General features: G+C 41.2%; 1 protein-coding gene across 2 annotated transcripts in view; it reads right to left on the bottom strand.

Annotated features, from left to right (window-relative positions):
• The window catches only part of cdh8 (cadherin 8), a 117,871-nt gene that overhangs the window by 65,278 nt on the left and 35,134 nt on the right, over positions 1-17,459 (bottom strand). For both annotated transcript variants that reach the window (XM_079338899.1, XM_079338900.1), the window contains exon 3: positions 15,556-15,850. In XM_079338899.1, coding sequence (XP_079195025.1) covers positions 15,556-15,850 — 295 coding nt within the window. The remainder of the gene's footprint in view (positions 1-15,555; positions 15,851-17,459) is intronic.

Genomic DNA, 17,459 nt, shown 5'->3' with positions numbered 1-17,459 from the left:
TTAGTTAATGGGGAGAGACATGAAGAAGAGGGCCTCGCCCCTACTGGAGATTTGATCCTTTCTTCTTATCAGCTTCTTTTTCAAATGACCTTGCTCTACGGACTTTTATGCCTCTCCCCTTTATTCTCTGCCAGTGATTGGATGGGCTTCTCTGGTCTCAAATCTCTGCCACCTTGATGAATGTGTTCCTCCCCCATTTATGTTACATTGACCAATCCTCCTCCACTACCAGCCACAGGGCGAGGCATGAATCTTACCTGCGGACAGTTGAGGCTGGACTAACACACACACACACACACACACACACACACACACACACACACACACACACACACACACACACGAGAATCTAAAAAAACATCTATTAAAGAATGCAAACCTTCTTTCTCGTCTCTATTCAAGACATTTCTGCTTTGTTTCTCTTGCGGTTCAATTAAGTCTACACCATCTTTTGTGGGAGCAGAATGTAATATTAAAGAGAGTCATTATGTCTTTCAATGGGATGCAATGGCTGCTTTTAATTTTAGTTACTGAGTGCTGGGTGCCTGCAGGGTCCAAACAGCTATGGTTAGTACCTCAGACAATTAATAATGCAGACATAGAGGGATGAGAGTACAGGGGATCCTGTTCTCGCCGCTCAACACTGTAAAATCACCTGAAGCATGAAAAGGAAGCACGGACGCCAATGTACACACACTTTCCTGTTGACTTTTGGCTGCATAAACACGCAGCCAAAGTTCTCGCTTTTATGCGAAAAGAAAAGTAAGTGTAAAAAGAAACCTAGGATAGTGCACAATACAAGACACAGCAGGAAGGAACATATAAAGGTAGCAGAATAAAGAGTCAACAACAGCACATTAAATATCCACAGCTCTCTTTTTAAATAATTAATAGGTAAGTGTGCTGAAGAGTGCGTACGAGAAAGCATCCTTGGCATCTGAGCAGATGTGAGTCGGCATTCGCAGAGTTGGAGGTGCGAAACAGAGCCCTCCTTCTTTCTCCTGTTAGAGCGATGATGCAGAGAGGAGCTCCCACTCACCACCATGACTTCAAACAGTCCCTTGTTACTTGAGGCTGATATTTAACACTGCTCACGACAACCTCAGGCCCACACACAGGCCCACACACAGGTACTTCCCAAAACCTTATCATAATGAAATCACAGATCTACAGTACTGTGTTAATAACCATATTAACGAACAAAGACACAAAGGTTTTTTTTTTTTTAAGTCCTCTGTGAATGAAAGAATACACCTTAATAGTTTAGCACAGAACAAGTGCAGTGTACTCTGTAGAAAAGGGGGCTGATGGTTAATTAGTAGAAAAGTGTATGAGTGAGTGAGTGAGTGAGTGAGTGAGGAAGAAAATGTCTGTCTTTGCCGAGCTTACACCACATCTCTCTCCAGTGAGGTGTGATATGTACCAGACTGAATGGAAGCAGGTGGCGGGAGAATGCTTCATGAAACATGGATTATTTGTTTGTTACTGTCGACTACACAGCACTTGACCTACATTGTCAAATACATTTCTAATTAGTTTGGGGTTTTGTTTGTCCTCTGCATTTCAAAATATGCATCAATATCAAACAAATGGAGTTTAGCATTACTTCAAGCAGGAAGACTGGTTATGTATTCAATTTCTTCATCAACTTAGCCACTCTGTCTCTACCTCTCACTCCAGCTCCCTGCTCTCTTTCTTAAGTCTCTCCTGATTTCCTTAATCCCAATGAATATGGCAGCATGGTCTCAAGCTCGATACATGTTTGTATCTGACTGAATCAAGTTTGCCGGGATCAATGAGCAACATCCAGTTTTATTTACAAAATGAAGCTTCCACATTGTACGACTTACTATGAGGAACAACCGACAATGGATGTGTTTTGGAATCTATCAGTTTTATCCACTGTCCTATCCCTCCAATAAAGGCCCATACGCCCCAATGAAATCTTTAAAAAAGTCGAATTCCTGTTGAAAAATAACGCTGACTTTTTTAGTTTTTCACAAAAAAACCCAAAAACAAATCTTACAACAACAAAAAGTTCTCAAACACTATAGTACATGCTGACATCTTGACACGTCCCTGACTGGGCTGCTATCATTTAAACTAACATGATTTGTGTTCAACACATGTGACGCTTCACATCCGCTGTGCTTTAAATGTGAGACAAAAGTGTTGCATGTAAAGAATCTCCATGCTACTGTTATACAATAGATACATCACCATCGGAACACGGATATGTTCTATCTGCAGCTGTGAATTGTGGATTATATTATATTGTGTAAAGCAATATCTTACTCAAGGCTAAATTGTGTTTATGTGGAGGGGTTAAAGATCACAGGCTGAAGGCCAGCTGATGTACACCAGAGATGGTATATTTCATGTCTTAGTGACATTTCTGCTGCTGAGTTTGAAAATAGTAAGTAACTGTAAGTAATTGTAAGTGTCAACGCATAATTCAAACCACACAAACTTAAATAAACTATTTCTGATTCAAAGACTAATTAACAAAAATGTCTTCTTTGCAACAACTCCTATCAGCTCAGTGTCTACTTACATGGGATGTCCTACCTGCTTTTTCCATCAAGCAACACAAATGAAGATCACTACATTAAAAACTGGGGCTGCACTTAAATAGTGCTTTTCTGTGCTACATTTATCTCATGTTTCAGATGTATGCATTTACAATGGTAGATGGATTAACAAAAAGACTATCAAGTAGAATTGTGGGAATTGTAGGAGTCTTTCTTTCATGCAGCAAGAACCAAATAAGGGTCTAAAATGAGGATATGTCAGTTTCCCCTGCAGTTATTTTCATCATTCTTATTTTTATCTCTCCTACACGTCCTCAACATTATGGAAGTAGAGGGTGTCAATGGTGCAGCAGTTTTTTTGGGTTTTTTTATAAAATGAAAAGTACTCTTCATAAGAAATGTTCCCTCGCAGTGCGAAATGATTCTTTCATTGTGCACAAGAAGTCTTTGTTACAGCCTCACTTCAATTGCACTTCAATAGCACAGATTCAAGTGAAAGTCAATCCATTAAAAAAAGGCTTAACCACTAATTTTGGACACAGTAGAAAGCCAGGGATAGTAACATTAATTTCATTAAAGATTAATGAACTGTTAATTATTCCAAATTATCCACTTATTAGTTCATAATGATTATTTAAGCAAAGTGAGCAAAAAGGAAAAAGGATGTGACACATCCTTAACATGTGGGAATGTTTGGGTTTAAGATTAATACTAATACAGGAAACAAATCCTAAGACTAATACAGGAAATACATTCTAGTCGCTCATTCATTTTCTGCTAGGGTTAGGGTTATCAAATTGTCATTTCAAAAGTTTTTTTCTCTGCCTTGTTGGTGAACTCCGTCTCACATCCACAGTCAGAGACTTCTTTTTTAGGATGAAAAGTCGGGTGCTCAGATGTTCCATCATCTGCCCGCTAGTGGTAATCAAGAGTCACAACAGCATCCTTTTCATTTAGTCGAACCAGGATCAGTCTCTGTCCTCCCCTACTGAGCTGCTGATGGGAGGATGCTGTGTCCCTGTTTTCCTTCTCAGATTGATTAGCTGACCTTGATACAGTGATCAGCAGTGTATGACACTTTGACAGGGAAAGATGAGTCTTACACGCATTTCAGGGCTGCAAAAAAAATAAACTTTCATTACAAGCATTAATTAAACAGGACAGTAACCTTGGACATGACAGGTTATGTGTTTCTGACAGAAGGTTTTTATGTTTTAATTAGAGCTAGGGCCTTACAAACATTTTGAGAAATGCACTCAGCCAAATAAATGTTGTTCTTGACCTTTGCTTCCCTCGTGTCCAATTGTGCCATTGTTGACCTTGTTGCAGGAAATCCATTTAATCACATCCACTCAGCGCGACAACGCAGAGGGTGGCATTTCTGACAGCCTCAGCTATTTGCATCCTTTCCCTCACCATTACAGAAACAGGCACACAACAGCTTCAATGCTCCAGTACACAAATATGTGCACACACTCTCTCATTTACTTTCCCTTTTATGAATTTTGTTTGTTATTTACCTCAGCCCTTTTCAGTTTTCAGCTCTTTCTACTTCATGGGCAAAGCAAAAAGGGAAAAGAAAAGGGCTGTCTTTGTTTGGGAATCGACACCATGGCTAAGGAGAAGGCTGCTATTTGTCCCCAGTCTCATTGAGAGTCTCTTGCTATTCATCGGGGCAAGGCAGCCAGGCCAACAAGGGAGGCAATCTTATGCAGATCACATTGAAGGTCTTCATTACCTAGAAGCCAGCTACTTTTTGTTCTCCCTCAAGGGAAGAGTGAGAGAGAACATTAGCTTAGCAAAAGAGAGCAATGCCGAGCAAAAGGGAGGGCGAAGTACAGAGGAGGAGAGAAAAAAGTGTTTGCATGAGAGAAAGAGAGGGAGTGAGTTACAAAGAGAGCGGGTCTCTGCGGGCATCGCAGGAGAGTAGGGACAAATTACACCTGAACAACAGAATCTTCATGACTGCATGGTGGCTTTTTGCCAAAACAGCAACGCTGTGCATTTGAGTTTACATGTGCACTTATATGCACTTATGCATGTGTAAACTGTTTGTGCGTGCATTTAATGTTCATGCATTTACAGAACAGTGGGTGCAAATATGCCTGTCTGCAAATAAATAAAGCCCCTGGAGGACCTAAAGGGCTTATATTACTGTATCTGGAGCATTGACTGATGATGTAACATACATTATTCAGAGGTACACCAGATAATACGTAACATTTGATGAATTAGTAATACACATTTGTATGTGATATTGAGCAGCTGTGACGTATGTCTTTTTTTTGCTCCTGATAGATAGCTTGGGGATTTCTGACTCACCTGTTTTTATTCTTGTATAGGATATGTCATTGCTACAGTACGTGTGAAACAAAGACATGCTGGATTAGCTGTCACTATGCATCAGGTGCATACATACAAGTGCAGGAAGGAAGGATGGATGTCAAAAAAGAAGAAGCCATTCATCACTTCGACAGACACGTACAGTAAATAAAAGCAAGTCGACAAATAAATCAATAGTCCAACATATTCTTGTCTCCTTCTCCTCAAATACAGCAGCATGGTCAGCGGCTATAAAATTCACATTATGACAATATAGGCACAATGCTCATGTCAGTTTCGTCGAATCCATGGTTAAGTTATAATGAAGATGCAAATCCAAGTTACACAGTTACAAAGCTGTGTTTGTTTGTTTGTCTACTACTCCTTCAGAAAAGCTAGTTACATGACTCAACGCAGCTAAAAAGCTGGTTACGTAACACATTGCAACGTATGGAGCCTTCCAAGGTTACATTACAAACATACATTGGGTATTTTAATAGAAAGTCACACACTTCAAACAGGCCAATATACATCATTGTGTCGCGCAGGAATCATCTGATTCTTGACACTTCAATTATCCTCCGTCTCCTGCAGACTTTTGCTCTCTTAATATTTTGCAATCAAACATCAGAAACAAACCAAAAGATTAAGTTGAAAAATAGATGAAAAAAAATAGCCAGGGGGGTTTCTGTATTGACAGTTGAAGCAACACACTAAGCTGCTTTATCAAACCAATTGCGAGGGAGAACATGCAGCACGTACACATGAACATGCTCTTAAACACAGATGGACAAATGCAGATGTTGTTGCCAAATGAGGTGCGATAGATGGGAGGAGATGGTTATTTACAGAGAAATGCCAGCATGTCAGTTAAATCCTTCCTGCCTCGGAGGCCTGTCCTATCCCCATTTAGTGTGGCCATAGAAAGGGCAGGCTGGCATGCACACCGCCTGGCAGTGACACAGGCCTCAGAGAGCCACAGCCTTGGCCAGGTTCGCTGCTCTGACCCCCTCTCACCCCAGCTTGGCCTGTGAGCCGCCCACCACCATCACCACAGCATCAATCTGCCGCATCCCTACCCAGGAGCGTGCTCGTCAGATGTTCCCGGCCCAGCTCTGGCCCAGCTGCCCACTATGTTAAAGGGCCAGGGGCCCCCTGCCACTCAGTCCATCTGCCAAGCTGCAGACCAGAGTCTAGGATCAGAGAAGAGAGAGACACAAACACCAGACACCCTCGCTTTTAGCTCTGTGCTCAAAGCTCAGCAGAGAAATGCCAGATAAAAGATGCACTATAAATGTGCTTCTCTTACTTATGTGGGTTGCTGTGACCCTGAAATACTGCTAGGGTTTATTCAAGTTAAACTGCATTTACTGCTTTCAGACTCACACTTTCACAGACTGCGGTATGTTCAAGATTTAATGCAAGATCAGCATACTGCTGTACAATAATATTTTTAGGTGTATCCAGGAAGGGGATTTTTATAGAACATCTGACCCAAGTGGAGCATGAAATGGTCTCAAAATAACTCAGCTTTCCCGGTATTGATCGGAAAGTTGCCGATGTGTAGAAAAAGTGGAAAGCAGTATGAATCAGTGAGAATTGTGTAGGGAGATGGAGAGCTTGATTTATAGATAGATACAGCGAAAGAAGACCCCCCGCACACAGAGATACATGCTTTGATAAAACATCCAGCAATATTTAACAATGTTATCCTTCATGCAGGATTATGTTTCAGTGGATCACTTACTATACTATGTGGGTATTAAATTGTCTGTGATCACAGTGAGCTTTCTGCTGCATGTTGTAAGGGTGTAACAATCAGCTCTGATAAAGGTCTGCATCTTGCTCATTTCCATACGTCTCCCCTTGATCAAGTTGGCTCATTTATCGTCCAAATCTGTGATGACAAGCCTTTACTTATTTTCCCAGCTGCCTCTGGTGATGAGAGCGTAATCAGAAACATCATTAAGGCCCTACATAGACGCCTGTGCCTGTTAGTCCTGTTACCCACACTCATAATAACTCTCAAAATGCAAATCAACTCCAGGTAATCTATTAATGTCACTTCAATTTTATGTCTACACTCCAATTTAGCAGATCCTGACACATTTGGCGAGGCTCTGTGCTGCCATACAGGTATTCATTTTGCAGGGTTTCAGAGAGCGTGGCCCCTCGCGAACAGGAGATGGCCATCTGTCTGCATGCCCGTTTTATTAATCGCCTTGATAATGAAGCCCACTCACAGCTTTACACTCCTGGGGCTGCTCTCACATGACTTCCATCCCGCAAAACAACTTTCGGCAAGTTTGTTTCGCGGTGTAGCAATTATTGTCATTGGCACCCTGTGAGCTCAGGGAGGATGGTCTAGCGACCTCCTTCTAATTACCTGAAGCCTCCCTTCAAGCTGAATTTGTAATTTCCAACTACATCACAACCCCCTTGTCAGCCGCATAGCCTGATAATTCTAGCATATGGTCCGCAGACAAATGGGGGGATTTGTAAGCGTGTACTGGCCTTAAAGTCAAAGACCCCATTAACAGAGAAACAGGATCTACGAATCCTGTGAGATCTGTGCATCTGTGCAAATGAATGATAATTATAATCATGGCAATGCTTGCACAAATAAAAAAAAAAGTTAAATTAACGTAATTGAAATGACAGTTGAAAAAAATTTACTGTGTATACATAAGAACTAGCAATATGGAAAGGTAGCGTGTATTAAACATTATGTTTTTGAAATTATTGATAATAAATATTATCCTCCAATTAAAGAAAAGACCACATTGCTCTGTGGATTACACACAGAGAAAGTTACTCAACCTGGGGACTTGTAAAGCACATAAAATGAAATCAATTAAATAATATTTGTGATAGAATATATAGTAAAAACAGACTTCATTACTATTTCTAGACTGACAGCCATATAACGAATAGAAAGGAGAAGATAGCTCATACATAAATGAACCAACAGAAATTCAATCCTTCACAATTCTGCACAAAAATCTCAGAAATTGTGCTCGTTAGTCTTCAAATGAGACGTACTTTCTGAATGAGTTAGTGCGTCTCAGGACGCATTTAAAACATATACTTAACTTACTGCATCAGCAGATATTATCATCTTTTTAAAAGCAATTAAGATTTTTTTTATTTTTATTTTCATGCAGGTCATAATGTGGATTATATTAATAAATGAGCTGTTTCTGACTAGAAATTAGAGGAGTGCACACTTTAAAGGTCACATATTATACTCCTTTTCAAGGCAGTTTAAATAAGTGTCAGAGCTCCCAAAAACTTTTCTGTGAAGTTGCTTTGTGAAAAATCCACTACCATTCTGTGTTTGATCATGAACTATTAACCCCTCTATTTCAGCCCTGCTCAGAACAGGCTGTTTGTGTGTCTGTAGCTTTGAATGAAATTGAGTTGTGCCTGACCACGCCCCTCTGGAAGGGGAAGTGGCCCAGGCTTTCTTGCACCATGTCATATTGTCCACGGCAGGGGTCGGCAACCTTTGGCACCCGTGCCACGGGTGGCACGCCGCGGAATAAACACTGGCACGCTGGCACCTCAGTGTTCCTCACTTTGTGTCCTGATTTCATGGGTTTTAGTGACAGCTCCCGCCACAGCGCTGTTGTTGCGGTCCCGCCCACGTTCCTAGAGACCCTCGCACGTGATGTTATCAACAATGGCTATGCCGGCTGTTAAAAATGCCAAAACTAGAGCATTGCTGTCCTCCTGTCCTGTTTTTGTAAGTATCCAAAACTGGAGGACGAGAGGTGGATTGTGAAACTTATGTTTTTGGCGGATATTACGGGACAACTGAACGGGCTCAGTCTCAGACTGCAAGGTGCAGGACAAACTGTTTTGGACATGTTTGAAACATGGACGGCTTTTGTCGGTAAGCTGGCAGTATTCTCAGGTGACATTTCCACTTCCGCTTTCCGCTACTTTCGACAACTGAGGGCTGTCCTCCCAGCGCCGCTGAAATAACCACGTAGGCTACATGCGTGAGCTGGAGGCTGAGTTCACAACGCGATTTGTGGATTTTAAAAGGTAGGCTACGGGCCAATGTTCTCTTTTTTGATCAAGCCCGACAGCTTTGATGGACATGATTTGGACGCTACTCTGGTCAACTGGATGGATGTAGAGGACATGGAAATGCAGCTTATTGAGCTGAAGAGCTCGACACTGTGGGTGACCCAAGTTTGCAGAGCTCAGGAGGAAACTGTTGGAAGCCACACTAGTGCGAGATCACGGAGCCCACATCCGGGCATGTGCATCTGAGAAATGTTGCTGTCTCCGGGACATTGCAGTGTTAGTCTTCGGGTCAACATATCTCTGTGAGCAGGTGTTCTCACACATGAAACATGTGCCCAGCCTCACCCGCTTGAGCAGATGCAGGTTTTAAGACAAGGTGTCAGTTTTGGTTTGGCCTCTCTTCCCAGAGCACTATGTTTGTGTTTTGAGATGTGCTGTAAATGGATGGAATAAAATTCCAGGTATAGTGGAAATTATTTTGTATTTTGTGTCATTTAACTTTGCGTTCTTGTTGATAATGGCACACTAGATGAGAAGAACATTTCAAACTGGCACTCCATGTCACAAAGGTTGCCGACCCCTGGTCTACGGTAAGGCACCTAGCTGTGGGAGTGTCACCCACCTGAGGAGGGGTTACTGTCCTTTGGGACGTCATAAATGGAAAATCTTCAAACGGCCTGTTCGAGCACACATTTTAAAGAAAAGCTGAAAAAGTGTACAGTTAATAAACCATATCAAGATCACAGTTTAAGAACTAAATATTGTATGCTTATTTACAATTTTGTTTACAGAAGACTTATCCATCAGTCCTGGTGTCCTCCATACATTTCAAGAGTGCAATTCTTTTCTATAAATTAAATCAAATTTACAGCTCATTCCTTTATACCGTGTATGTGTTGCAGACTGTTAAGCTCTTCCGGCGCCTGCTGTTTACCTTCCGTTTATTCATTGTCTTGTTTTCTAGGCCACAAACTCATCTTCAGGCAGGGCAGGCAGCTGTTTTCAAAATAGCAGCCGTACAGCATTATAGGTAGCTAACAGCCTTTAGCAGCAGAACAAGTTTCTGTTGTATTCATGATGCAAAGACAATCTTTTGTCTAAAGCGACGTACATCAGAGAGTAAGCTGTACATCTATCTCATGATCAAATCCTCATGATCATTAATTTCATGAAATGCTTAAGTGTTCATGAAGCAGCTACGTCTTTAGGTTTTTCTTAAAGGTGCAGAGGGACTCTGCAGATCAAATGGAGTTTGGTAGTTTATTCCACCACCAGGCTGCATCAGAAGGGAAGAGTCCAGCTAAAAACTTGTTGTGATGGTTGGATCAGATGACTATTATTGGCAGAGCGTAGTGGGCAAGGGGGAGTGTAAACCCGGATCAGAAAATTTTCTAAGCGAGCAGCAGATTTTAAAATTTGATATGAGCAGTAACTGGGAGTCAGTGGAGGGAGATGAACAGCAGAGTGACATGTTGAAGACCAGTCATACTGCTGAATTCTGGATCATCTAAAAAGGTTTGATTGTGCACTGTGTACTAAAGGTAAATAAAAGAGGATGAGTTCTGAGGCTGTAAAATATTAGCCCATTTAGAGATACTGCATGTGTGTTTGTTTTTTTAATGATGACGTACTGTTGCTACACTTTCACGAAAATTTAAAAGAGCAGTTGTAAATTATTTTCTGAATTATGTTCTAATTGTCACTATTTAAGAAATGGAAGGCTTAGTCCTGTTAGGCCATTTAAACCAGCCGTCCCTGGCTGTGTTTGGCGGAAAATTTGTCGATATGCAATTATGTGCTGACACATTCATCATCTTTATTATGTGTTGAGTTTTAGTTTGTTTATTTCACTCTCACAACAAAAGTGGCCAGAAACATCTCAAAACATGGCTGTTCTCCCAAGTTATCAGAAAAGCTGACGTTCTTAGGTTGAAAATGACACTTTTTTTTTTTTTTTGCAGCAACATATGGGAGAACCTGTTCAAGCACAGCAGTCACACAATCTCTAGAGTTATCCTGGCTCCTTGCTAATGAGATCAAACTCTATTCTGTCTGGCCGTCTCTCCTCCGGCATTATCACCACCTTTACCCTCTGCTTCCTCTCTTTGTTAAACTGTACTCTGAGAGCTGATCCACCCAACAATTAAAATGGCAGTCACCTCCATCCTTAGCCATTCAGGAAAATGAAAGTCAGAGAAAAGTCACAGGAAGCCACACGTCTTATCCGACTCGTTCTTTTAAAGGAAGAACAAAAGGTCTTCCTCCTTCACTTCCCATTAACCTCTCCGCTCCTCCGCACACAGGAAACATGGCGACCTCGCTGGCCCATGTCACATATCTCATCCGGCTTGTGGGGACCGCTTCCTTTGGGGGATGGTGACATTCAATGAAAGGGGTTTTTCTATCTAAGCGTAGCCCTTGACAGATAAAAGGCGGGTGTTGATATTTGTCCCGGGTCTCACTGATACGGCGTAGAAACACTCTCGATAAGGAAGACGGTTAGACATTGATGAAGTCTGGAGTGGAACTGACAGGCTCTGTAAGTGGATAACATCGTCAGGCGAACCAGCCTGTTACGGTCTGGATTAGATTTTTTGATTATTCGAAGCAGGTGGGTTCTCACTTAGCAGAACCCAGCATACATCAGCACATTCAGCATTGTCTGGACTCAATTCAACATGTAACACAGCATCTCATATGTGCCGTAATTACAATTTAATGCTCCTCGGTTTCATGTCGAGGTGAAAGATTTCTTCGTGTGCAGCTGACTTCGCTGGAATCCATTCATTTTACACTCCCTTTTTCTCTGGATTCAGTAATCCACTGCTTAGTACACTTCCACTAATCCAGTCCTGCAACATTTCCATTTCTGCATGATAAAGATAAAAGGCCACTCTCAAGAAAACCAGTCATTTACGAGAGATGAATGACTTATTGTTGGTTTGTCCGGAGCATCTGATTCATCCCAAAATGCCGCAGCACATGAAAACTTAACAAGAGGAAAACTAGTCGCTGAAAGAAAAAGGCCTTTCATGCAAACAACTGAGCATCCGTGAATGTTTAATTAATCAGAAGTGACAAAAGGGAACAACAATCAACAAAGAGACGGCAATTTCTATTTCTTATGCATTATTCCCACCGGCAAATCACAGAGTGCTGTCAACTACCACTTTGCTCTCTACCCTGTCACTATGGCGGTCCCTGCACCGCACTGACAAAACCCTTAGAGAGCTGCAGTACATTTCAACTGAGATCCAAAACAATGCACAGCAGGGATCGAGTAACAGAGTTCAGACTGTTATTCTGTGTTTACACGGAGTTCTTACGCAACGTGTTTTGTTCCTGTTTGCAGCAGCAGCAATTGCAATTACAAATCAGCTGCAGTGATCAGAAGAATGTGAAGCTAAATCACAGTTACGTTTGATGCCAAAGCAAACAGACTCCATTACATACCTAACACCATCTGCCCAAGCGTGTTGTGTCAGCTTCATGACAGGTAACAAGAGAAAGTTCGATGAGGAAAAAAGCCCCAACAACTTAGCTGAGCAACCTTGCTGAACTCATTCAATGTCAAAGAGGCATGAAGACACACTCTGATCTCCTTTCCTGCCATGGATAAAAAAAACATTTTCTACAAGACTCCCACTGCTTCAGGGTCAGCGGCGAGGCCCCCCTGAAGAGAAAAACGCACATCCACATACATTCTTCTGCCGATCCTTAATGAGAAATACATCTGAATTTCGTGATCATCGCACAGTGGTCATTTAAATGCATGGACGGAATAGGAATGTGAATATATGAATATATTAGCATAGTGTGAAATGGAAAGTGTTCGCAGGCGTTTGTGTTCCAGTTTGAGGGGAATGGAAGAATAGTAGCTTGTGGCAATTAGCATCAGTCAGTGTTGTCAAGCTTAGCAACAGTGAGATGCAGTTTGTAAGTATAAATGCAAATCCATTATACTTTACTTAGCTTCTCCGGCTTCCTCTATGATTATAATAAATTACTCGAGTCTTCAACTATCCAAAACTATCCATATTTTTCTTCAATGACATTTGGAAAGCCTCAGAGTGGTGTAAAGACGGGAAATACGAAATGACAAATGTCTTAATGCCTCTCACAGTAGTCCACAGCAGCTCCTTTTTCACTTCTTTTCACACAGTTTAAGTCGTCTTAAAGACATTATATTCTGAGCCTTCCAATCTTTGCATAAATATTTAACCGTAGTGATATCATAACCGACTGCACACATTAAAATGTTAAAGAATGCAAGACAAAAACACCTATTCCCAAACGCTCCAGATCATTATATAGCCTGGCCTTTAACCCATACAAAGTGGAGCGTAGCATTTTTTTAAAAAATGCTTGCCGAGAGGGCGAGAGCTGTATCTACATACGCTGATGCAGCTGGAATATGTCTGAAACGTGTGAAGGCTGCCTTTTTATTTAAGCGGTGTACGAAGAGGTGCTTCCTTGCATGACGCAAAAAAGTCTTCAGCTGCAAATAGGTAGACTGGGTCAGATGTTTTGTAGACGATGTAGCATTAAGTAGCTGCCACAAGGTTGGAGCTCACATCATAGGAGTTTTTAATCTGAATCATTAAAAATATCCATTACTGCTGCACAAATGAGACATGTCACCTTGTTAAAATAATCACTTATATGTCATGTTTTCAAGTTTTTCAAGAAACACAAAAAACTGAGCCAGATGTTGAATATTTGATATTTTAAAATTATTTTACTCAACAAGGTAATGAAAACAGAGCACTATTGGCATACTAATAACAACGTTCGTCAATTATGTAACATGAGAAAAAGAAATGACTTTTTTAACACGCGTCTGAGACTTTGGCTGTTTTATTTTGCCGAAGTAACATTTCGTTTTGACTTAGGCAAAATAAAACAGCCTAAGTCACACTCTTGACATAGGCCATTATATTAAAGGTGTATATCACGTGATCTGTTTAACTGAGGTTATAGGCAATTTTACCAGAGGTGGCCAGCACCATAAGGAGTTGATTTAGGCAAAAAAATATGTTTTTTCTCAAAAAATGAGTGAGGCAATTATTTTAACATGGTGACAATATTTCATTTTTTATCTCAAACATGATAACACCAGAAGATCTGAAAGTAATCAGGAACACCACAGGATATTTGTGGTATCTTGAGTGCCGGAGTGACTACACATCATCTCTTGCATTTTCACTGCATCTCATACAGAAGAAACTGAAGACAACAAATGAAGAAAACAATACAAAAACAAAACATTACAAAGGTTGTTTTTGCTTGAACAAGAAACTGTAAATAGCACGATAGGCTGAGAGCTGCAGCTGAGACGGGTTTAAAGCCTCCTGACCAATCATTACATTGCTATGGATGACGTATTCCGTTCAAATCTTTTTTTTAATAATTCACCCCCTGTACAGTGTGCCAGTGATGACAATAACTAATCAGATCTATTTTGATTATTGTACCAGGCTGTAAACATGTATCTAAGTAAAAACTGCATTTTTGCCAGTCAGGGATGAATGTATGTGACTTCTGCATTGGCTTCTTTTGTCAAGAGCAGAGGTTGCTGCTCGAGTGATACATATCCTATACCGTCACTCAGGGAATGCCTTCTGTCCAATCTGAAATATATTTTTTCTTTGGTTGTGCAATTTAAGAGTTTGTCTCTCATTTAGGTCCTATAATTGCAATAAAAAATATGTTTCAAACCACAACTAAAGCTAATGAAACAAGTTTATGTATTAATAAATAACATAATACCAGAGAGCTGGCGGTTATGTTCTGCACCCCATGTGCAGAGGCTACTGATTATAGTCCTCATCGCAGCAGCTTCGAATCCGACCTTGGCCCTTTGCTGCACCTCATCCCACTACTATCTCCACTCAACATTTCCTGTCTCTCTTTAGCTGTCCTGTCCAGTAAAAGCAAAATGACCCCAAAATAAATAAATTAATCTGAATACTATATACATCACTTAGAAAGAGTTTAGAAATCAATTTTTGGTAGACTAAACCTGACTTTTATTTCTGCAGCTTTTATACGTCTTGACCTGCTTTTCACCCATTTTTTACAGATCTGTTGGGTAAAATATACCTTTGTCAAGTAATGACCAAGTCAGTACCTCATTAGAATGAGTCAGACACTGGAAGAGGATAGCTTACATTCATGTAAATGTGCTGATTTGCCAATGTTTTTTTTCTTCCCCAAAGCTGTATATTATCAAACATGTATGATATTGTTTTGAGCATCAGGAATGAAAAGATTGGATTTGTAAAGCTGTCACTTTTTTTGGTAAAACAGGGCTGAAATTTGGAGCAGACCAAGGTGAGATGCAAATCAGGTATCGTCCCAGAACCCCTGTCGTGTGAGACGGGCTTCAATATGCCCTGAGACTGAAGCCAGCACATCAGTTGCTGCACTGAGCTATGACTGGAGTTCCGGTGATTTGATTTGATTCATCATTCTTGTGTTTTCATTTGCCAAGATACTCATAGCAAGCAAGCATATAAATAGGCATACTCATTTCCTCTTGTTCTTATTCAGTCATTATTTTATGCAACAGCCCATTAGAAACCAGCCATCTCTGGAATCTCACACACTGATTAGGCTGCTTTGTGCGACAGAGACCAGGGAGAATGTCTGTTTGTTTGTGACTCACCGACAGCAGACATTTCTGGAACGGAGGCTCGGTATGGGCCTTCGATGAACTGCGGTGGATTGTCGTTAATGTCCTGGACTTTGATGATGAACTCAGACGGCGGCTCCAAAGGCTCGTCAGTGTCTGCGTTAACGACCTGGGCCGTTAGCGTGTATTCTGCTTTCTCCTCACGGTCCAGCCTCTTCATGGCGTGGATGTCGCCTGTTAACTCATTAATAGCGAAGATGGTGCCTGCTCCCTCACCCGCGAGGACGTACTTGATGTTTTTGCCGCCCACATCCAAGTCTGTGTGTAGCTGCATTCAAAAGAGAAAGAATGATGTTAAAAGGTGCTGCAGGTATGGTTTAATACCACAGAGTAAACAGAAACAAGGTGCACTGAAATGAATGTAACATGATATGCTCAGCAGATTCTGTTCTAATTGTATAAATGCAGCAACTGTATTGTGTTTTTGCTGTGCTTAGATGCAAAAGAGATACTGAACATGGCTCAACAAAGCCTACACTTTGCTAAATTAGGTCCATTGGGGACTATAACTTTATAAGTAGCCCAGAAAATGGACCTCGGTCTACATTGTTCCTCGTTATATATCATACAAGCGAACATTGCGGGGATATTGCTCCCTGCAGTCGGAAGTTCACAGAACGTAGAAGCCAAAACTGCATCCAATAACACAGAGAGGACAGAAAACCATCCAAAACCATAAAAAAATAAATAGGAATTGCTGCAAATGATGATTCATGCTCACAAATAACTAGCCGCAAAACTTACTGGACGATACTGCATGCTCCTCATTATTTTTGTAATTACAGTTTCATTAGTTCACTAAAGCTGCATTACGTGCTAGGCTGAGTGGTCGGCTCCCGCTCGCCGCTCGGGCTGAGTATAACTAATGAGTCTGACAATGCTACATAGGGCTGCTGAAACATCTGTGGATGGAAGAACGGCCTGAGCCTTCTGCTGTTTCAACTTAAATGGTAAATTGGAAGGGCAGGACATACAGCGGTGCGGAAAGAAGGAGGTCAGAGAACAAGAGGAACACCACGGCTTTGACACAGGGGAAGCAAGTAACTTTGCTTTTATTAGCATAAACATAAAGAGCGCTTCTTTAACTGTAAGTCACCTTTCATATAAGCCTCTTGATCCCCAAGGTGAGTGACTTTCAGAGTCGGGGAGTAAGGCAACCAGGAGAACATTTACAAATCCAACAATGTTCAGTGCTGCTCTGACAAGGCTGGCAGCCTCATTCTTTTCATTTTGTATTTTTGTTAAAAAAAAAAAAAAACACACACCCAAGCACACACGCATGCAGAGTCGAGCGAGGGCATGCATCAAAACATCTGTATTCAGCAGCTTTAACTTCATTTCCTGCCACAGAGTTTCAGCAGAGATTCCTGTGGGAGCGTGGCAGGGTGCAGAGCAGCAAGGTAAAAGTCTGCCGGTGAAAATTCCGACCTCTAAACCCCCCGCAATGTTTTTATAAGCCGGCTTTTATGCATATACTGTCTCAGAGGTGTTGTTTGCAGACACTGACAAAGCACATTCACTTAAATTGTCACACCTTGCACTTTTGTTTTCCTAATTGTGCCATCATTTCACATGAATGATGGAGCTCATTAACACAAATGCCTCGCAACATCCTGCACACTGAGAAACTCTTTAAATGAGCTCAAATTAATGACGCTCTGTCATTGTTTCTCTATCTTATGTGTGACTTCCTGAGTGTAAGCCTGCAGCTATATGACAGCATGTGTCTGTGCTTCCTTCACAGGGGGTTAAATGGACTATTTTAGCTTGCGTATAGGTTTTTCTTGTTCCATGCATCAAACATCATTTTAGCAATGGAATTTCTAAAACTTAAACAGACGAAGGTAAAAGGTTTTAAAAACCATTGTAGCACAAGT

Source organism: Symphodus melops (assembly GCF_947650265.1).
Source record: "Symphodus melops genome assembly, chromosome: 3".
NCBI classification, from domain to species: Eukaryota; Metazoa; Chordata; class Actinopteri; order Labriformes; family Labridae; genus Symphodus; species Symphodus melops.
The sequence above is the reverse complement of the archived record's forward strand: the minus strand, read 5'-3'. Positions and strand labels throughout refer to the sequence as shown.